The sequence below is a fragment of the Monomorium pharaonis genome, chromosome 4 (assembly GCF_013373865.1).
Source record: "Monomorium pharaonis isolate MP-MQ-018 chromosome 4, ASM1337386v2, whole genome shotgun sequence".
NCBI classification, from domain to species: Eukaryota; Metazoa; Arthropoda; class Insecta; order Hymenoptera; family Formicidae; genus Monomorium; species Monomorium pharaonis.
Genome location: NC_050470.1, coordinates 27007916 through 27028830, shown reverse-complemented (window position 1 = coordinate 27028830; position 20915 = coordinate 27007916). Strand labels below are relative to the sequence as shown.

Genomic DNA, 20915 nt, shown 5'->3' with positions numbered 1-20915 from the left:
CCTGCGAGAGTGAGGAAGACGGCGCGAGAGATCGTCCACCAGAGAGCAGGAAGTGGACGGGCAGAGTGGGGGGAACGTCGAAGGCAGTTGAGTCGGTGGTGGCTACATGTGGGTATCCGCCGGTCACGACGAGAACTTTCCTGTCGGGGAGCAGAGCACGTTAACTACCTCGCGTGGAATCCTCGCGGGAGCCGTGTCGTATCGCGCCGTGAACGAGAACGAACCGCCGTCAGCCATGCAGATGGACCCAACGACGTTGCAGCTGATCCAAGTCCTCGAGAGGACCGTCTCATCGGGTGAGTGCAGTGTGCGTGCGTGCATGCATGCGTGTCTTGAAGTCGCGTTGTCGTGTCGCGGCGACGTCACGGAGGAGACCGGCCCGCTCTCCTTCATTCCGGCCGTCTTCGCGAGATCTCGTCCGATCGGAAACGCGATGCTCGCGGCGATGGCGGCGGCAGCTGCGACAGTGGCGATCCCGATTCGGAGCACGCGGAGCGATAACGGAGGAATCGCCGCGTGCGCGTCGTCCCGACGTGTTCGTTAGGCAGCATGCGGGCGTATTGGGTCGCCGATGACCGACCGATCCAGCGGGATACGCGCCTGCCGCCGCCGTTGTCCCGCGAATTATTTCGCACGCTGTTAGGCGCAATATCGCGCTCCGTCATGCTGTTGCTAGGCGCTTTGTCCGCCGTCGGAAAAGTATTGTCCCATGTGACGGTTGCTCGTATTAGCACGCACTGGCGCGACACGCATCGCATCGAGGCACCCCGCGCCTGTCTATAACCTACGCGTGCCTCCGCGATTTTCCGGCGACGGCGATATTCATACTTAATCACGGCACGCGATTGTAACACGTCTCTGTCTCGTGTTTTCAGATAAGAATGAGCTCGTGGCAGCGCAGAATTTCTTGCAGCAGGCGGCCGAAGCTAATCTCGTGAGTATAAATTCATCATCATGAGATTTTTGCAACGCTGATATCCAAGGAGGAATGATGTTCAATTGTAATATTCGGTGGTATGTTTGTTTCAGCATGAATTCGTGCAACGACTCAGCGCTGTGCTGGTCACAGTTGGCGCGAGCCCTGTTGCCCGCATGGCAGCGGGTTTACAGCTCAAAAACCAACTTACCTCCAAGGATCCCGACATGAAGTATCAGTACCAGCAACGCTGGCTCACCATCCCTGTCGAGACGAGAGAATATATCAAGAAGAATGTAAGGAATATATTCTTATCACATGTTCTCATATTATTTGTATTTTGATTGATCTGATTTTACATAGAGACAGTATTTTCTTTTCTATTAAGAGTTATAAGTGTAAATTACTTGAAGTGGATACGAGGCTGAAATGTTTCTGGATTAAGTGTTTACTTGTAAAATATAAATAATCTACAGTATGTGTATACAATGTAAACTGTGTAAACTATATGTAACTTGTCGTCTATGTAAATAATCTGTAGATTATCGAGATTCATATTTAGTCAGAAATAATAGAAATTATATTTTGTTAGCTATTTTATTTTAGAGTTATCTTATTCACGTAATAGATATATTTATTTGCTCAGTTTAAGCAAATAAATTATATCTACTATGATTAATAAATCCTAAAATTTAATTACCTTTTGGTATTGTTTTTAAATTTATAATAATTTACATTGCTTGTATTGTTTGTCCATATAAAAACTTGTGTGAACATAATGTAAGCAATATAAATAATTTATGTAGTAAGTTGAAATATACGACTCAATTGTTTTTTTAAAATCACATTTATCTTTGGAGTTATTTTTGATCTTTCATGTATATCTTCTACTTAAGATAATATTTTTAAATATAAAATTTTATAACAGTCTGACTTTCAAAAGATAAATCTTCAAAAAGAAAATTTTATATACTCAGTTATAATAATTATACAAGTTATTATTTTATATTGAGAAGTAATATTTAAAAAAATATAAATGTGCAAAATGTATTAGATAATGATACTTCTTTACACATGACAAAGAAATACATTTATTCTTGCAGATTTTAGGAGCACTTGGAACGGAAAACAATAGGCCAAGCTCCGCGGCACAATGCGTTGCTTATGTTGCCGTTGTCGAGTTGGCAGTGGGACAATGGACTGAATTAATTCAATTGTTAGTCAATAATGTTGTCAACCCGTCCAGTACCGAGATGATGAAGGAGGCTACTTTAGAAACTATCGGATATATCTGCCAAGAAATAGAAAGCGAAGTGTTAGTGTCACAATCAAATGAGATTCTTACTGCTATCATTCATGGCATGAAGGGTTCCAGCACGTCTAATCACGTTCGACTAGCAGCTACAAGCGCCCTATACAATTCGTTGGAATTCACCAAAGGAAACTTCGAAAAAGAGGTCAGTGTTTGTATCAGACTGACACGAATATAATTGTATGTTCATATATAACTGATACAATCTGTATAACAAGTAAATAATGTTTTGACATTTTAATTCTCTGTATATAGACGGAACGAAACTTCATAATGGAAGTTGTTTGCGAAGCCACTCAGTCTACTAATACTCAAATCAGAGTAGCTGCGTTACAGTGTCTTGTAAAAATTATGTCACTATACTATCAATACATGGAACCATATATGGCTCCAGCACTGTTTCCTGTAAGTATCATTTGGATTGTTTCAAGAAAATATATAAATATTAAATATCGCAGTTTAAATATAATGTAAATCTTACCAATGTAATTTTTATTATAGATTACTTTAGAAGCTATGAAATCTGACATTGATGAAGTAGCACTTCAAGGAATAGAATTCTGGTCGAACGTGTCTGACGAAGAAGTGGATTTATCGATGGAGGAAGGCGAGGCGTCGGAAGGAGGCCGCCCACCGCTAAAAGTCTCACGGCACTACGCTAAAGGTGCTTTACAATATCTAGTACCAGTGTTGATGAAAAAATTGACTAAGCAAGAGGAGTTTGATGATGAGGACGATTGGAATCCTTCAAAGGCTGCTGGAGTTTGCTTGATGTTGCTGTCCTCTTGCTGTGAAGAAGCCATTGTTCCGTTTGTTCTTCCCTTTGTCAAGGATAATATTAAGAGTCCCGACTGGAGGTATAGGGATGCGGCTCTAATGGCGTTTGGTTCGATTCTCGGTGGTTTAGAACCAGCCACATTGAAACCATTAGTGGAACAAGCTATGCCAACTCTTATCGAGCTGATGTACGATAATAGCGTAGTCGTTCGCGATACCGCTGCGTGGACGTTTGGCCGCATATGCGAGATGATTCCAGACGCTGCGATAAACGAAACCTATCTGAAGCCATTGTTGGAGTCCTTGGTGAACGGATTGAAGGCAGAACCGCGGGTTGCTGCCAACGTATGCTGGGCATTCACGGGATTAGCAGAAGCGAGTTACGAGTCTGCTGAGGCGAGCGAAGACGGTAATCAACCGGAAACGTATTGCATGTCACAATACTTCGATTTTATCATTCAACGACTTTTGGAAACTACCGATCGACCCGACGGGGCTCAGGCAAATTTAAGGTCCGCCGCATACGAGGCTCTTATGGAGATGGTGAAGAACTCACCGCGCGATTGTTACGTAACCGTACAAAAAACTACAATGGTTATACTTGAGCGACTTCAACAGGTATTGCAGATGGAATCGCACATACAGAGTCATTCGGATCGCGCCCAGTACAATGATTTGCAATCGTTGCTTTGTGCGACTTTACAATCTGTTTTGCGTAAAGTAACGACGGAAGACGCCCCACAGATATCTGATGTAATAATGACTGCTTTGCTGTCCATGTTTAGCTCAAACTCTTGCAAATCTGGCGGAGTGCAGGAGGACGCGCTCATGGCTGTCTCGACCCTGGTTGAAGTATTAGGCGAAGGTTTCCTAAAATATATGGAAGCATTCAAACCCTACCTTTGTCTTGGCTTAAAGAACTATGCTGAGTATCAGGTGTGCTGCGCAGCGGTTGGTCTCACTGGTGATATCTGTCGTGCGCTTAAAGGCAAGATGCTTCCTTATTGCGACGAAATTATGACTCTGTTGCTCGAGAATCTAAGCAATAACGCCGTTCATCGCTCAGTCAAACCACAGATCTTTTCGGCGTTTGGTGACATCGCCATGAGTATCGGACCAGAATTCAAGAAGTACTTGGATGTTGTATTACAGACATTAGTACAGGCATCGCAGGCTAATGTGGATAGAAGCGATTACGATATGATCGATTATTTGAACGAGTTGCGCGAGGGTGTTCTTGAAGCTTACACTGGCATAGTCCAAGGTCTCCGCGGCGATGGAAATAACTGTCCGGACGCCGCTATTTCTCTCATCGAGCCGCATGTGCCGTTCATCATACAATTCATTACCTCGATTGCGCAGGACCGCGAACATTCTGAGGGTAATGTATCGGCCGCGGTGGGCCTGCTAGGTGATCTCGTCATGGTTTTCGGAACTAAGCTGCTGCCTATGGTGGAGACTGAGCCACTCAATGATTTATTGGTCAAGGGCAAGAAGTCACGCACTCACAAAACTAAACAGCTGGCGAGTTGGGCTGCGAAAGAGATTCGAAAGCTCAAGAGCACTGCTGCCAATGCTACGTCCAGTTGGTGAGTACTTTTTTATTATATTCTTTTGACTTTTCGCGTTTAAGTGCCTAATCAATTTACCGAGTTCTCGACGCGATTTAAACCTCACTTTAATCGATGCGTGATGCACTAACACTGCATTTTTATTTTGAGTTTATACTTAATTTCATATCTCCTTAAAGGGACGAGATTTCTTTGTAATTTTTGTTGCTCTTATTGCGCTTTTCCGCACTTTACCTTTATCACGCATATTCGATTACTGTAACATCATTTTTCAGTGTTGTTAAATTTAACAGGCAAATTTTTCACAGTGAGGATAGGATGTAGTTAGGATACAATTGTTAGAGGAAAGAGAGAAAGGTGAGAGCGGAAGATGAAGAGAGCGAGTAAAAGAGAAAGAGAATGTGTGTGTGTGTGTGTGAGAGAGAAAGAGAGAGAGAGACAACGCACATGAGCAGACGCAATTGAAGAATTTCTTCAATGTCGGTATAAGAATGCACTACCTTCTATCATAGCGTTGATTTTTGTCCCTCAAACTCCCCGTGTACGCGATCTGAAACGTCCGCCCGAAACTTCCCCTCCGAAAAGAACGAGCACCGATGAGCGACGGTGACTGATATTTGGCTCGCTTTTGTTGTTTACAGATCACCCCACGGTTGTACTGTCGTGCAATTTGATTTGACTAGAAAGCTATCAAACACAATACAAAGACAACAAGATTGGATGGTGCGGATGCGAGTTGATGGATGTGCGTGAGTTCCGAAGCGATGATGACGAGATGGGGTGATGAGTCTGCACGTGTCCCTATCTGGCGACGGTATTTTATCGATATGATATATCGAGCGCAGCCTATCCTTTGATCCGAGAGAAAGGGATTTTTAGTGAGAAAGCGAGAGCGAAAGAAAGCGAGAGTGAGAGAAAGAGAGAAAGAGCGCGCGAGACAAAGAGAATAAAAAAAAGAAAAACAAATACCTGTCTGCCAGATGCCAACAACGGATGACGAGTGCAAGTGGATGTTGCCGATGAATGAATCAAGGTCAAAAATCTACCAAGAAGAGAGAGAGAGAGAGAGAGCGCGAGAGAGAAAGAGATGATTCTGGTTGCAAGTATGCCTGTGGCTTTATCCGTGTGATTGAAAGATTAAAGCCCAAGAAGAGAGAAAGAGAAATTGAAAGAGGATGACTTCGATGAATAATTATGATGAAGTAAGAGAAATGAACGGAAGAGAAGACGAGAGCGCGACAGGAATATCAAACGAGGTGGATGGAGAATATACACATACGAGTGAGGGAGAGTGAGAGCGAGAGACTCAGGGAGAATTTCCGAAATAAAGTGATAGCATGATAGATATAAAAGAGTGAATGAAAAATGTAGTAAAATGTATGATGTAATAATGTATATACGTGTATACGAATGTCAGAGAGAATGTGTGTGTGTGTATGTGTGTGAGAAAAAAACGAGTCTTTTATTTACAGTGACTCACCGTGTTGACTCGTTGTAAAGCTCGCAACGAGTTTTTCAACGATGTGCATTTTGAATCGCGGTTTTTAGCTATTAATGCTTAGAATTGCGCCAAATTTATCCGAGTAAGAAAGAATTATAGCTTTCATATGATGGACAACGGAATGAAACTTGAATGGACAGTAAAGAAGAGAGAAAGAGAGAGAGAGAGAAAAAGAGAGACTGAGTGCGAAAGATCGGAAATATTATAGAACTTAATCATTTATCCGATCACTTGGTGAGAATCCACGTGAGAATCCGTGTGATTCGTTGTATATGAGATGATGCGTATGTTACTTTTTCCCCGTATGTGAATGTCTGTTGCTGTTGGTTGGATAATTAAAGTTAATGATTTGATGGCACAAATGATTTAGTTATACCGAAGTCCTCGTCCGGCCTGAACGTCCGTAAGAGCAAATGATCTCAAATGCTCAAAAACTATCCCCACAATTTCCTTATACTCTCTCCCTTTGTACCTAAATCTTGATACTCCATCGTTATCGTGTAAGTCCTTTTTAGTAGTCGGTCGAATGTTTCACGCGCGATCATGGTACTCACGAGTAGCATCGCAGACGAGGAGCTTTTCGCACTGCCATTTGGAACAACGCTGCACGGCTTGTCCAGACATTTTCTAAACATTCGTTTCTTCCTTCCCCTCCATTTGTGAGACGTCTGGACTACTCGAGATCTTTCCTAGGTGAGATCGTCTTCCTGGCCGCGCGTTACTATGCAGGAGTGCTCGCGCGTTCGCACGACGGGAGTGTCCCTTCGCGGATCGCTGGAATTTTAAGGAGTTACCGTGATCGCGTTTAAATCGACCAAAATTCTCTCGGACGGATAATTGACATAGCCTAGAGTCGTAGCCTGGAGAGAAGTAGTGGATTCCTTTCATAAGAAGGAATCTAAGTTTGTGGTGAAATCGCACTTCGATTTATGCGAGATCGCCAAGAGTATCTCTTCCATCTTCGACCAGGATGTCTCAAGTATCCTGTACCTCTACCTCTGTTTATACTATATCCTTGATGACGAACAGTCAGTGCCGTGTCGACCGCGAATTATCATCGTGAGTCTGTACTGTAGAGTCGCGAAGCGCCTCCTCTTTTCTAATCGTGGCGATTTTTAGCGACATTTTGCAGTAATAATGCAATACGAAATTATGTCACGTCGTCGTCGTCGTCGTCGTCGTCGTCGTCAAGAAACGTGTTTGCGGTAGTGCCATGCATTCCAAATGCTTTTGTCAGCAGATCCTTCTGTCGCAATTTGAATATTTTGTAACTTCGTATTAATATATACCTTGTTGATATATCCTTATTTACATTTTTATCGTGATTTCGAAATGAAAGGAGATAGCAACGTAGTAATATATAAAAGAATCTCTAATTTTTTGAATTTTGAATCAGACACGTGACAAACTTACTTTGACAAATATCAACATGGGAACATATAATTTTGGAAATTTCGGTCAGTAAAGAATGTAATGAAAACGTCGCGTAAATTATGTTTCGCCGGTTTATCTGTGTCCCTGAAGATCAAAACTCTTATATCTTTAATCTCATCGACGAGGTCAATACATTTTCAAAACGTGTGCTCAACTTTTATATTTATGAATTATTTTATACATGTAATACATAATAATTGATTATATTGATAACATTAATTAATATATTGTTCTTCGCATAAGTGTTGCCACGGTATTTCGTAGCCTAAATTTTAACAAGAAAAGTTTAGATACTTAACTGGCACAAATTCTAGAAAAATCTCTTGGTTTTTATTGTTTGTTTAAGGGATGTTGTACGTCTCAATTTGATTTTTTAAATCCACGTATCTATTAGATTCAGTATTGATGACAGTGATAATAATGATACTATTTTTGCTTAAATAATGTTGCCAAATTGTAAATAACCAAGTAAAAAATATTTAATCATCAACTTGGAAACTATCGAGTTAATATCAAAGTTTAATAATATGGGAAAAATATATATATCTATATATATATACATATTGAAGCTATTTCTCTAAGAGAAGACTAAACTATTTTTCTAAGATGAGATCTTTCATAAAAATTACGAAGTAAAACTTCTTGCGAAAACAGGAAAATGTTTCGAGCTTGTGGCAATATTTATTCGAGCCGTTCTGTACATATGTTTTAAGGCGATTATGTTGCAATGATTTTCAATAATCTGTCAAACATGTATCTGTAATATTCTTTTTTTTCATTAAATTATAAACTATTGAATAATATCAAATTTGTAATATCAATCAAGCGATTCTGACAGGTGAATTTAATAATTAATAATTTCCTTATCTTTTTTTACGCTTATATAAAAATATATTTATTATTCTTATTAAAATTTGATGCCCTAAATATTGAAACTTGAAATTTGTCATAATTATCTCGGCAACTTGCTATTTTAACACGTTTATCACTGACGGCGATTAGTTAACGATTGCAATTATAGAATTCTATGATCGCGATGGACTCGGTAAAGAGACGCGAGTATATTCTTTTTTTTATACATTCCATTTAGCAGAAATTAGGTAAAGAGAGAGAGAGAGAGAGAGAGAGAGAGAGAGAGAGAGAGAGAGAGAGAGAGAGAAAGAGAGAGAGAGAGAGAGAGAGAGAGAGAGAATCAGATGAGGATGAGAATGTCACAACGGAAAGAACAGTGATGCTTGTCTTTCTGTATCTTGCAAATAACTCGATTATTCGCCTATTTTTTATTCGTAATCGAGAATTTGCAATTTCTATATGTGATTATCGCCGGAATTCGCAGCATCCCGATCTTGAAGTTGAGCTTGATCATTCTCTTAAAACAAATCTTGCTAAACTATATTAAATCGTAACGATTCTAAGAATCAGTCGCGTTATTAATATTGATTAATTGGATTAATGTATATATTTAGAATTTTATTATTTAACATTACTAGAAAAATCACGTTATTGGCAAAATATTCTTGAAGTATAAATAATTTAATCTATATTCTTTTATTAAAAATTATTCTATTATATTTTAAAAAATTTGAAAAAATTATACAATTTAATTTGTTGAACAATAAAAAATGTTTTATAAGATACAAATATTCTCTTTAAACTTCATAAATTGTCATAAATTATTTCAAATTAAATTATCGATTGTTTCTTTGATCGAATGTTATATATTGAGAGTTATTGAATAATATGATTACAAGTATAATGTAAAGCGCAGGAATTTTAATCGCTTTAATTAAAAAAATTTATATTTTTTATTTAACCATTAGTCTATTTCCAAAAAGATTGTCTCAAGATTTTACTACGTGAAACTGCCGCGAATTGCGTCGTATGATTTGATAAGGGGAAAAAGGCAGAATAGAGAAAGTGTAAGAATGAAGCGTGAAATCGTTATTGAATGATGAATCAAAGATTTGTGATGTGAGAGAGAGACAGAGAGAGAGAGAGAGAGAGAGAGAGAGAGAGAGAGAGAGAGAGAGAGAGAGAGAGAGAGCGCAGGAGACGAAGCGACGAGATACACAGAAGACAAAAGATACAAAAATACAAAAAAAGAAAAAATAATAGATATATTTGTGACTGTGATTTTTCGGAGAGAGACTCTCGTGTGCGAGGAGTCGACGTTCTACCCTGAAGGGAGCACGGTCCTCGCGACTTTTTGCGATCCTTTCGTTGATCGTACAGACGAAACTCTGGCGGACGATCCTGATCCTAGCATATCCTACGATCGAAGCTCTTCTCTTTTCCCTCTACCTCGATAACCTGATCGAGCCTGAAACGCACACGTCGGGATCGTGGCCAGAGAGAAATCTGCTTTCGAGTACCGTGCTCCATCAGGCTGGCTTCGTGATGTGTACAGATATCCTCGTCGAACGAATAATCCTTAATTCCCATAGACTATACTATTTCTTAATCATAATCCCTATTTTTTTATCAGGAGAATTTAAAGTCTTTTTAACAGAGCTTCGGATGATCCGTGAAACGAGAGAAGTTTATATATATACATATATAGATATATATATGTTCCAAAAATTCGTATACCAAAGATTTCTTAAAAGTGATAGGAGATTAACACGAAAGTGTTAATTCACAACGTGAAAAAGAAAAGAAATTATCGGATCCCGACGCCGCTCTGTGAGTCATCGGAAATGTTTGCGCAAAGTCTATTATTTCTTTATCATTTTTCCGCCGTAATGACGTCTTTGTGACGATTTCGAGGAAGCGACGTAACACGTCCTTGCGGCGGAAGATCCTTGATGCGTGATGAGACGGGAATTTCTCGTTGGCACGCGGAGCCAGCCTGGGGAACTTATAATAGCACGACAAAGCGACTTATCTTGTCGACTAATTAGTTGTTTAGCCTTTTCATCGTCGAGACTCCTAGAGTGCGTGCGATGCTTACTAGAGCGAACGTACGTGATATGAGCGTATTTTACGTAGTATATTTAAAAGTCGTGTGCATTACGCTGTATCAGTGATGATGTGCGCTGTGAAGTAAGTAAGTTTACTAAGGATGCGTCGATGATGATTGATGGAGCGGATCGGAGAGAAGATGATAGTGATGATGATAATAATGCTGATGATGCTGAGATGATGTTGATGTTGATGTTGATGTTGAGGATGATACAAATGATGAGGATGTTGATAATGTTGGCTCGTGATTCGTCGTGAATCGCGGCGTCACGTTCGAGAAGAGAGAACGGATCGTCGATGCATAGGGAAACAGAAGGCCAAGCAAATATGTAAAAGTAAATATAAATTTTGTATCGCGAGGCGGGCCGGATCGCGCCGCTTGTCGGCCTGCGGGATCGATGGCAAATTTCTCAAAGAAATGTGATCTCTATATTATTAATATTATCTCTATAGCGCTCATATAGCGCCAATACAAGTGAAGTACTGATGTACTTTTGAATCAAAATATAACGAGGTATTATTAAAAAAAAAATATTTTTAAGAAGTACTAAGAGAGAAGATCAGTTTTTTTATCTTCCTCTTTTTGCTATTAACGCAATTGAATTGATATTACAGTTTATTTGAATTTAAAAAAACCTTGCTCTAAAAGCGGCCGCGACATGCCGTTTCCGAAGTTTCCAAGTGATTCCGCGGGCTCGCAAGCGTTCTCGCGACCCGCCTTTCGCCTGCGGTGTCCTTGTACGTACGAGACAATATTTTCGATAATATTTTTTAACGATCGAGTCGCGAAACACGAGCCCAACGCGTAGATCTGTTGTTCGATGCTTGAAACCGCGCGGCGGTGGCGACGAGTGTATCGCAGGAGAGTCGAAGCGAGCATCTTATTTTTTTCTTCCTTTCTTGACGATATTACCGAAGGAGAGTATTCTACTCGGAGAAACCGATCGTACTTTAAATTCGCAGAACTTGCGATTAAAGTCCTTTCGTCGCATCGTAAACGAACTCGCCACTACCGGAGAGAATTATTGATGCTGCTGATCCGTCAATTAAAAATCACGTGTTCCATAGTAATTAATATTGTTACATATTACATATTATACCGAACAAAAATTTCAATAGTGCAATAACAGTAGAGGAAGTCTGTCGTGGGTCTGGATAAAATTCGATGGGTCTCTCGCTTCCGCGAAATCGTCGTGTTGATAAAACGATCCCGCCCAGACTCTCTGCGATCCACAACGTTTTTCCGCGGCGAGATACCGCGAGCGACGTCACCGTCGCGATGAAGTGGGCGAACTAATTTAAAAAAAAAAATGAAAAAAAAAAGAGTTGCATGCGTGGATGACGTCTGGTGCGCTGCGCGAGAGAGTGCTGCTGCCGATCGAGAAAAAGCGATCGAACTGATTATAATTGGACGCGTGGTGGGAAGAAAATGTGTTTCTGGGCGACCTGATAATCTGCGTGGGTGAAGCGAGAGAAGAAAATAAAGGGGACGATTCTGAATGTGAACGTCCGCCTGCCGTCGTTGCTCCACCCTCTCCTCCAAGCAATCTCCTGGCACTCGATCCGCCGATCTCTTATAGAATAAGGCTCCTTCGTGTCGCGATAAGAGCAAAAAAAAAAAAAAACCACGGCCTATTCTCACGTCGCGAGGGGACAAATATCCATAATTGCCGACTTTCGGCATGGCCCTTCGCAGATCGGACGTAATCATTAATACTTGCTCAACTCGATGCCCTTTTTGCGTCTGCGATCGGTATCGAGCTAAGGGAAAAGGCACCAAATTCGTTCGCGCCTTGCGGACATTCATCGTTTTTCTAACGGACGAATATAATTAGAAGCAAAGGGAATTATGCTATTTCGAGAAATGTGATGTTACAGAAGAGATTTTATTTTGTATAAGGGAAAATTTACCGGGGGGGCGTAAAACTGTCGGATTTATTGCAGCGTGAGCCTATGCCACGTTTCCTAAATATAATACGACATAAAAATGTTTTGTGTCGCAGACGTGTGCTTACGACGACACAAAATGGCAATCAACATATATAGAATAGTAATTAGACTTGGGATATCGCGTGATTGGGATCTGGATAAAGTAAATGCTAGAACTACAACGAAGATCCATCTCAGACTGTACGGAGCATTTACTCGGGAATTCCATTTAACGTCAAGTAAATTCCGAAATTCTAGAGAATCAAGTGAACGAAGAGTAAGATTTAAGTTTAAGGTTTTTTTCGAAAAACAGTTCATGTTTGGCCTACAATTTTAAAATTGAAATAGGATAGTTTGGAAGTTACTGTTCGCTCCATTTAACTTTTGGACTTGTTTTGACACAGAAAGCTCCCTATCTTTTCGAAGAATTTCTTTAATTTATCAAAGATATCATTACTTACTGTAATTACAATACGAATTTTAAAGAAGCACGTTTCTTCTTTCACTTGCTTCTTCGATTGCGAGTTGCTCCTGATGGTCGCGAGGAGCTAATCGGATCTTAATAGGAGAGGGTGCGGCATGTGTCCACGCGGTGCGAGAACCAAGTGCACCGCGTTATCGTTTTATTCCTATTCGGTTCGAGTCAGTCGTGTGGTGCTTGCGAGAATTGTGTTTCCTGTGGTGATTTATAATTGACAACGACAATGTGACTTCGGCTACATCGCTTACGTGAGTGTCAGAGCGATCGTGGAATGATTGGGGGACGATTCTTCGGGAAATGTGTCTAGCGTATAATTGGTCACATTAATGATCGTTCGATTAGCGGCTCTCCACGAGGCCCTTATGACACGGAGAAATATCGCGGCGCAATATCGTAACTCTTCGCGAAAACGCGAAGACGTTTTCCTTCGGCGCCCGTATACGTCCTCGATGCACGGGGTCCACGTTGCATCGCACAGGAACAATTCGATTTGCATATCATAAGACATTAATGTGGCTGACTGTACCGATGTGAGTGCAAGAGACAAGATAATACGAATCGCCAAGCGACAGTGCCATATAATATCGAGTCATTTGCTGTTTCTTCATCGATTTAATTTGCCTTTCTTCGGAAACTGAGCGAGCTTCGGAAGTGCGGGCGAAGCACTCGCCTGTCGTCCGGGGATGCGAATATCGAGAGACTCGAGAAACGAGATTCAATCGGCAGAAATTGTGAATTGCTTCCTATTTTTTATTTATATTGGTTTCCTTTTCTCTCATGAAAAACATGATGACCCGAAAATAAATTCCATTTGAAATCTATATCCATGAGCGACTGATGCCATTATTACCATATAGTTGTCGCTCAAATACATCAAGCACAGCCAATATGTGTCACCGTCCTTTTTTGAACACCTCAGTTTTACATCTATATAGCGTATTTTTTTTGCTTTTTGTTCGCGAGTATTTTTGGAAAAATTAAAATTTTATTTTGATTTATTTTATCAATATTTTTGTAGTAGGACCCCTGTAAGTATCGTCGGCACAGATTATTTATATTCTTACGCTCGTCAGAGAATTCAGTTACATATAATAATCTAAGGATCTTTTTCAAAGTAATAAAAAATTTTTATCACGATGGAACGAAAATCACAACTATCCGGAACGAACGGGGATGAAAAGGTGATCAGATCATGTGTTCGTAAGCATGTACATGTCAGCGTTATTCTCTAATCTCTTCTAAATACCTTTAATCTAATTGAATCGAAGGGTATACCTCGCGTCACAGATTAACCGACCGTCCGTCACATTTCCGATATTCTTTCGGATAGTGCAACTGCTCAATCTATCAGAGTGTTATTATTTTCAATAAATCATAAATATCACGTTTTTTAAACTAAAAGTTAGAGGAAGAGATATTTATGCGTCTAATATTTGGTGCCTCGACAGTGTTATACGAAAGAAGTACGATCAATGTTTGCAATTCTGTTTTACAGTTTTCGCAAATCATTCATTGTTCGATTTATTCTGAATCTTGAGATGGAAAACTAACCATTTTCTTATTACTGTAAATTCTCAAAAAATGAAAATGCTATATATTTTTCGTATCTTTTGAACGTTAAACGTGAAAACTGGACGAAGGGATTACAAATCTGTTTTAGATATATAATCCCATAATTTTGCAAAAATACTAAAAATTAAACTCTGCAATTGAGAAATACTCGAACTCACTGGTGTTCTTGTATGTTGGATCCGTGTCCTGTTAATAGAAGTCGCAGCGCGGCGAATCGCCGTCGGTACTGAAATCGTTGAGATGCATGGTGCACTTTTGTGAGTCCACAAGAAAGAGAGAAGTCACTCTTGCGCTTTTATTACGGAGAGAGACGGTCAAGAGACGATGCAACGCGCTTCGCATCGTCCGAATCATCCACGGATGGAGGCTAATGCACGTCACGTGATGCCTTTGTAAGGTATCATCGGGGGCTTTTGGTAACGCGGGACGAGGTCGAAGTTCACCGAAATGGAGCGACAGGACGATGTCGGCTCGACGCGGACCGATAGTGCCAGGGTCGCGAACGATGACGTAAGTATTATCTTTTGCCGGTTGCTTCCTCGAAGGATATCTCTTCGTTTTTTATTTCGATTATGCGTCAATTCACGGAAACGAAATTTGATATTGAAGATAGCATTAAATCAATTAACTCTTCGCTCGTTAGTCATCAATACACTTCAAGCTTATTGATATACTTTCGTAATCTCGTTAGCATATGATTAAAATCACGTATCATGAAACGTTACAAAATTTTACAATCCTTGAAATAAATTTACTCGTAGATAAAAATAAAAAGTTTTAGCGATCATCTATGTTTTATTATTACTCTTTAAATTACTTCTTTGCAATTTGAGTAACAGATTCTTAGAAGTTTTGATAATTTAATAAAGATATTTAAAATATCATCATGATTAATTCATATAACGTTAAAACTGAACCAAGCAACATGATGTTTTAATAAGTTTAAAGAATATAAGACATCTTGAAAATTTCATTCAGATATTTATCTCGATTTTGCTTGTTGTCTGAATCAGTTTTGATTAAAGATTTTTTAATATGAATGAGTCATGTCTTTATCTATTCGAAAATTAAGCTTTATCGAACAAACGATAATTATTCGATCCTAAATGTTTTTTAATTAATTCTAAATAATTTAGTCTTATTTTTAGTTTTTATATCAATCTGTAATTCCTTGATGCGAAATGTTAAAAAAAATTATCAATACTTCACACAATTCAAAAAATTTATAATTGAATGTATTTAAAAATTTATATATATCTGTGATTCACATATTTTTTATATGGAAATCTTTTTTATTATCCATTTTATTTTATTATATGTTTATTATCTATGTTAAAATTTAACTTAACAATAATTATAATATTAATTATGATGTTAAAAGTTGTTTCTCAACAATTTGATTCAATTCAGATAAAATTTTGTTAATGTGGCTCGATTCGAATTCAAAGAAATAACATTCAAAGAAATTCGATTCGATTCGGATTTGACGTTAAAAAATTGATCTTGATTTGCATATCTCTAAACAGAATATTCTTTATAATTAGAAACGTTATTCGGTCGCGAATAGTTCTGTATGAAATGTCTCGCAGGGCGACTTCGATCTCGATGATCTTTTGCCGGTTGTTGGCGAGTTCGGTCGTTATCAGAAGCAATTGCTGTGGTTGGTCTGCTTGCCGGCGTGTCTGCCGTGCGGCTTTTGCGCCTTCAATCAATTGTTCATGGCAGACACGCCGTTGCATTGGTGCAAAGTGCCAGGTTTGGAGAACATGGACGTTGCTCACAGAAGACGCCTCGCCATTCCTGCAAGCCAGGTGCGGTTGACAGTGTGAGAGAACGTGTTGTCGATGTCGATGCTTTGTAAATGCGACGCTACTTTTTGTAGGTCGGTCTGCAGATACGTCGATTATATGTCGATGCGTTGTGTCACTTTCGCTTCTTCATCTGCGCGACGCATCGCGTTATTTTTCTTTTAGCGCTAGAAATGATATTATTTCGTTGATGTATTCCTCTTCTTGCTTTCAACGTTGCGTCCTCTTCGTATCTCGTTTTCCTTTCTGTACACGTGCAATTCATTGGATTAATCGTGTAATTTAGTTGCAAATTTAATTGTTTAGTTAGTACTTGGAAACTTGTGCTAGACAGAACAGGCTAATTTTGGACTTGTAGTTCACTCTTACCTTGACACTGCGCCAGAAGCAGTTGGAAAAGTCAAACCTGGTAAACACAGCGTTGTATATGTGTAATTTTGTAGCAGTCCTAGTAGAATGCATTAATCTTGGGACGAGTAGAGATTGCCGTTTGTTTCATGCGATCGGATGTAGAATCGATCCTGTCTTACAGTTTGTAATGTATGTATTATTCATGCGATGTCGCATGATCTGGCGCTAAAAGATGTCATGTAAAAGCAGGATGATAACGAGACGTACAGCCAGTGCACGCGATACGATATCGATTGGACGGCGACGGCGACGATGGAGAACTATTCCGTCGTGACGACGTACTTGCCCGTACCTAACGCGTCATGGCCCGTCGTGCCCTGTGATTATGGCTGGGAATACGAAACCTCGGAGATAATGTCGTCTATCGTCATCGATGTATGTCCGTCTCTCTGATTGTATAGGAAAAATTGTACAGCTTATCGTCTGTCGTTTGCAGTGAACATCAAGCCTGCAACGAAATTAATTATTTTATTAATTTATTTAATCAGTATAACAATTTTTAAATCGAGTCTCGAAATTTCAGTTTCATTCATTTTTGATAGAAAGACGATCATAAATATACGAATATTCTTTTACAAGTTTGCGTACAAGATATTTCATTTGGAAAAATTAAAAGAAATGAAAGAAAAAAACAATTTTCTTTTACTAAAGAAGCAAAATATTTCAGTCAGTCGTTGCATTTTACTACATTAGAATATTGTAATCGTGTTACAGTTCGATCTCGTATGTGATCGTTCGATCTATCCAACAATTGGTTTAGTGGCTCTTAACGCAGGAGGCCCTATAGGAGTGTATTTATTTGGTACATTAAATGACAGGTAAATAAAGATTTGGTTTTTATTTAAATTTACTTTCTACATTTACGACCATATTTTTCTTAGATAAAATAAAGAGTTATTAAAATGCCTCTTCTTTGTATTAACTTTAACATTTTTGTTTTATAAATAATCTACTTTGTGTTTTACTTTATCGTATCTAAGTAATGTTGAATTTCATTTCACATCGGATAAAATTTACGATTATCTTTCTTTATATGTTAATGACGTTGATAGTCTATATCTTGTTGAGTAGAATCGGTCGGAGGTTATCCTTCTTTACATGTTTGGCAACATTAATAACTGGCAGTTTTCTGACGGCTATTTCGAATGATTTTTGGACTTGGGCTTCTACGCGCTTTGTCGTTGGTTTGACAATACCAGCGATTTATCAAATTCCTTTTATCATATGTAAGCATTTCAATTTCGCAATAAATTTGTATTTCGCCATTAATGTACCAATATCAAAGATTAATATATTAACCGGCTTAATATTTGGATTATCTCTAATTTTGTCGACATTTGCAGTTAAATTTAAGATTTATTGTGAATTTATTTTCGCAGCCTTGGAGCTGGTTGGTCCAAATTATCGTTCATTTGTGACAGTAATGACTTGCACTTTCTATACAATGGGCCTATGTATGCTAGCAGGTGTCACCTATTTAATACGCGATTGGCGAACGCTTGCCATAATTACAAGTGCGCCTTTTCTGATATACTTCTTTTACTGGTGGTGAGTGAACAGTTGACGCTATCATTGAGAACTGTAATGGATACAATATTATTTATGTTTGCAATTCATAAGAATCGTATTTGTAAAATGAGACATTCTTTTGAATCTCATTACGTTAAGGTGACGATAAGTAATTAAATTTGCATCTACCAATATTAATCAGTCATTAATTTACATTTACAAATGTTCTTAGTTTCGAGGTGAATTAATTGAAATATAATTAAATGAATGCTTTGAAATTCGTGTCATTAAAATGTTACATAGCGGTATACATTAAATACAAAAAAAAACATGCTTAACGCAGGTGTGTTTGTTTGCCATCGAGATAAGGCCGCGTTATTTTGCAATACATATTGTTAACTTGTCTTTTTGTTGTATCCACATACGTGCACACATGTAAGTATTCGTATGAAAGATTGAAGATTATTATAGGTTCTTACCGGAGTCACCGCGGTGGTTATTAGCGAAGGGTCGCCTAGGCGAGGCCAATGATATTCTTGAGACTTTGGCTCGCGTGAATGGCAAAGAACTTCCAGTATCATTCAAGCAGAAGCTCCGTCAGCGTATGGCGATGTCGAGATCGAAGAGCGAAGAGGAGAGATTGCGATCCGGTCCCGGTGTGCTCTCGCTCTTCAAATCGCCAAATATGCGCCTCAAGACATGTCTTATCACTTTAAACTGGTAAGTCGAAATAAATTGCATTTATTTTACAAGTAACCAAAAGTTAAATTTGCATATCGATGATTTTCTTGCAATTGCTCTTCTAGATATCAGGAGGCACGGTAGTGCCACGAACATTGCAAACCTTGACCTTTGTATCAGTTAACAAAAAACAACAGATTAAAATTGATTACGTGTTGAAGATGATAATTTGCCTTTAATTAAATCTAGTTCTAGATAAGATATCTTGATGTACAGAAATAACACAGTATACGATAATGTATAAGAAAAAGAATCTTATGTAGTACGGGAAATGAGTTTTCACTTTATTGCTATTAGGTTCGCCAATAATATGGTGTATGTTGGTCTTTCCTATTACGGGCCGGCTTTGGGGAATGAAGAACATCTGAGTTTTCTATTTTCTTCCCTCGCTGAGATTCCTAGTTACATCGCATGTTGGGTTGTAATGGATCGATGGGGCCGCCGATGGCCGCTTTGTCTGTGTATGGTTGTAGCTGGAGTGTCGTGCATTGCAACGGTGCTGTTATCGCCCGGTACGCACTGGTGATCAATTAATTAATGACTTGATTAATTAGCAAGAGTGGCAACATAATCAGTTAATTGTGTAACATGCCGACATCGCTGAGAGCAATAAATCTACTAGTTACCAACGTGGAATACTAAGAAAAAAAACTATAACACATCGATTTCATAATTATTATCCTGTATGCTTTTCGTTAAAGATGCTGTTATGGAAACCTTGATACTATTTCTCGTATCAAAGTCTACGATATCGGCGTCATTTCTGATTATTTACCCCTTTGCCGGAGAACTCTATCCCACGCAATTGCGCGGGGTTGCTATCGGCTTCTCCGCATACATCAGCGGCCTTGGACTCATCATTATACCCTTCGTAACATATCTCGTAAGTCGGAATTGATATTTAAATTTTATTTTAATAATACTTTTCTATTTTTTCTTATTATTGTTTGACGTAAAATATATTTTTACAAAACTTTATAATAGTTGTCCCATTATTATTTAATTTATTATTAAATGTTAAAAATTATATATTATATATATATATATATATATACACACATTCTTTGATTACAACTTATATTTTTGTAATATCAAATGTTGGCAAACATGATTTGCAGGGGAAAGAAAATCTTGTATTGCCTTTAGTTATCTTGGGTGTGATCTCGGTAATTGGTGGGTTATCCGGACTGCGGCTACCGGAAACATTGCATCACCGTCTACCACAGACTGTTGAGGAAGGAGAATTATTTGGCAAAGATTGGACATGCGCGGATTGCATTCGTTGCGTTCCAACAAAGTATGTATTTAACAATTATTATTACCTATTATGTTTTGCATTAAATTCTACATGTAATTTTTGCAGTTCTTTATTTCCTTCTGTAATTATATTTTTATTTATAAAAATTTGCATTTTTTTAGACCATCATTAGTTGGGTCTTATGAGGATTTGTCTACACGAGACACAGTAGAGATGCAAGAAGTACCAGAAGCGCTGACTTCATCTATTTTGGAAGAACATCAACGACCGAGCACAGCAAGTGTTCGCCGTTTGGTTCGCCAAACTAGCGTGATGGATACTCAACGCGATTCCGATGGGACAATGAAAATGACTTATTGGTTTTAATTCTAGTCATTTTTAACCAAACTACGTTCTAATCAAAATTCTAGTCAAAATAAAATGGATTTTTTTCCTATTTTTTGCAACGTTGAATTAAATATTTTTTAATGATTAAACATTAATGTTTAATCTTTTTATTGTTGATCTATAAAATATTTGATACATATAAGAAAAAATATCTATGTACATATATAAAAAATAATTTATTTTATCGAATAAATGTTATTTTAGTAAAAGTTCGAATTATATTGACGAACTACATCCTCACTTGTGTTGTCTTAATCAATAATCTCTTTTGATATAAAATGTCAAAATAAAATCTGTTAAATAATATCGGGAATAAAAGTCCAATTTATTTAACTGTCGAAGATAAA

The 20915-nt window shown here is 38.5% G+C and overlaps 1 protein-coding gene across 6 annotated transcripts; it reads left to right on the top strand.

The window, feature by feature from the left end:
* The first annotated feature begins 75 nt into the window (after window positions 1-75).
* On the top strand, window positions 76-20909 carry LOC105838026 (importin subunit beta-1). Of its 6 annotated transcripts, none has more exons than XM_036285704.1 (11): window positions 76-296; window positions 876-934; window positions 1030-1212; window positions 2020-2373; window positions 2484-2633; window positions 2730-4594; window positions 18654-18902; window positions 19221-19435; window positions 19625-19806; window positions 20042-20220; window positions 20343-20909. In XM_036285704.1, the coding sequence occupies exons 1-11, from the start codon at window positions 107-109 to the stop codon at window positions 20545-20547; spliced, it is 3831 nt and encodes a 1276-aa protein (XP_036141597.1). In that variant the 5' UTR covers window positions 76-106; the 3' UTR covers window positions 20548-20909. The 6 variants fall into 6 exon arrangements, with proteins under 6 accessions (XP_036141597.1, XP_036141598.1, XP_036141599.1 ...); XM_012683282.2 differs by lacking the exons at window positions 76-296; window positions 876-934; window positions 1030-1212; ... (1 more) ...; window positions 2484-2633; window positions 2730-4594 and adding exons at window positions 14902-14964; window positions 16044-16265; window positions 16863-17048; ... (1 more) ...; window positions 17745-17899; window positions 18053-18221 and having other exon boundaries at window positions 20343-20547; XM_036285705.1 differs by lacking the exon at window positions 20343-20909 and having other exon boundaries at window positions 20070-20215.
* The last annotated feature ends 6 nt before the right edge of the window (window positions 20910-20915 follow it).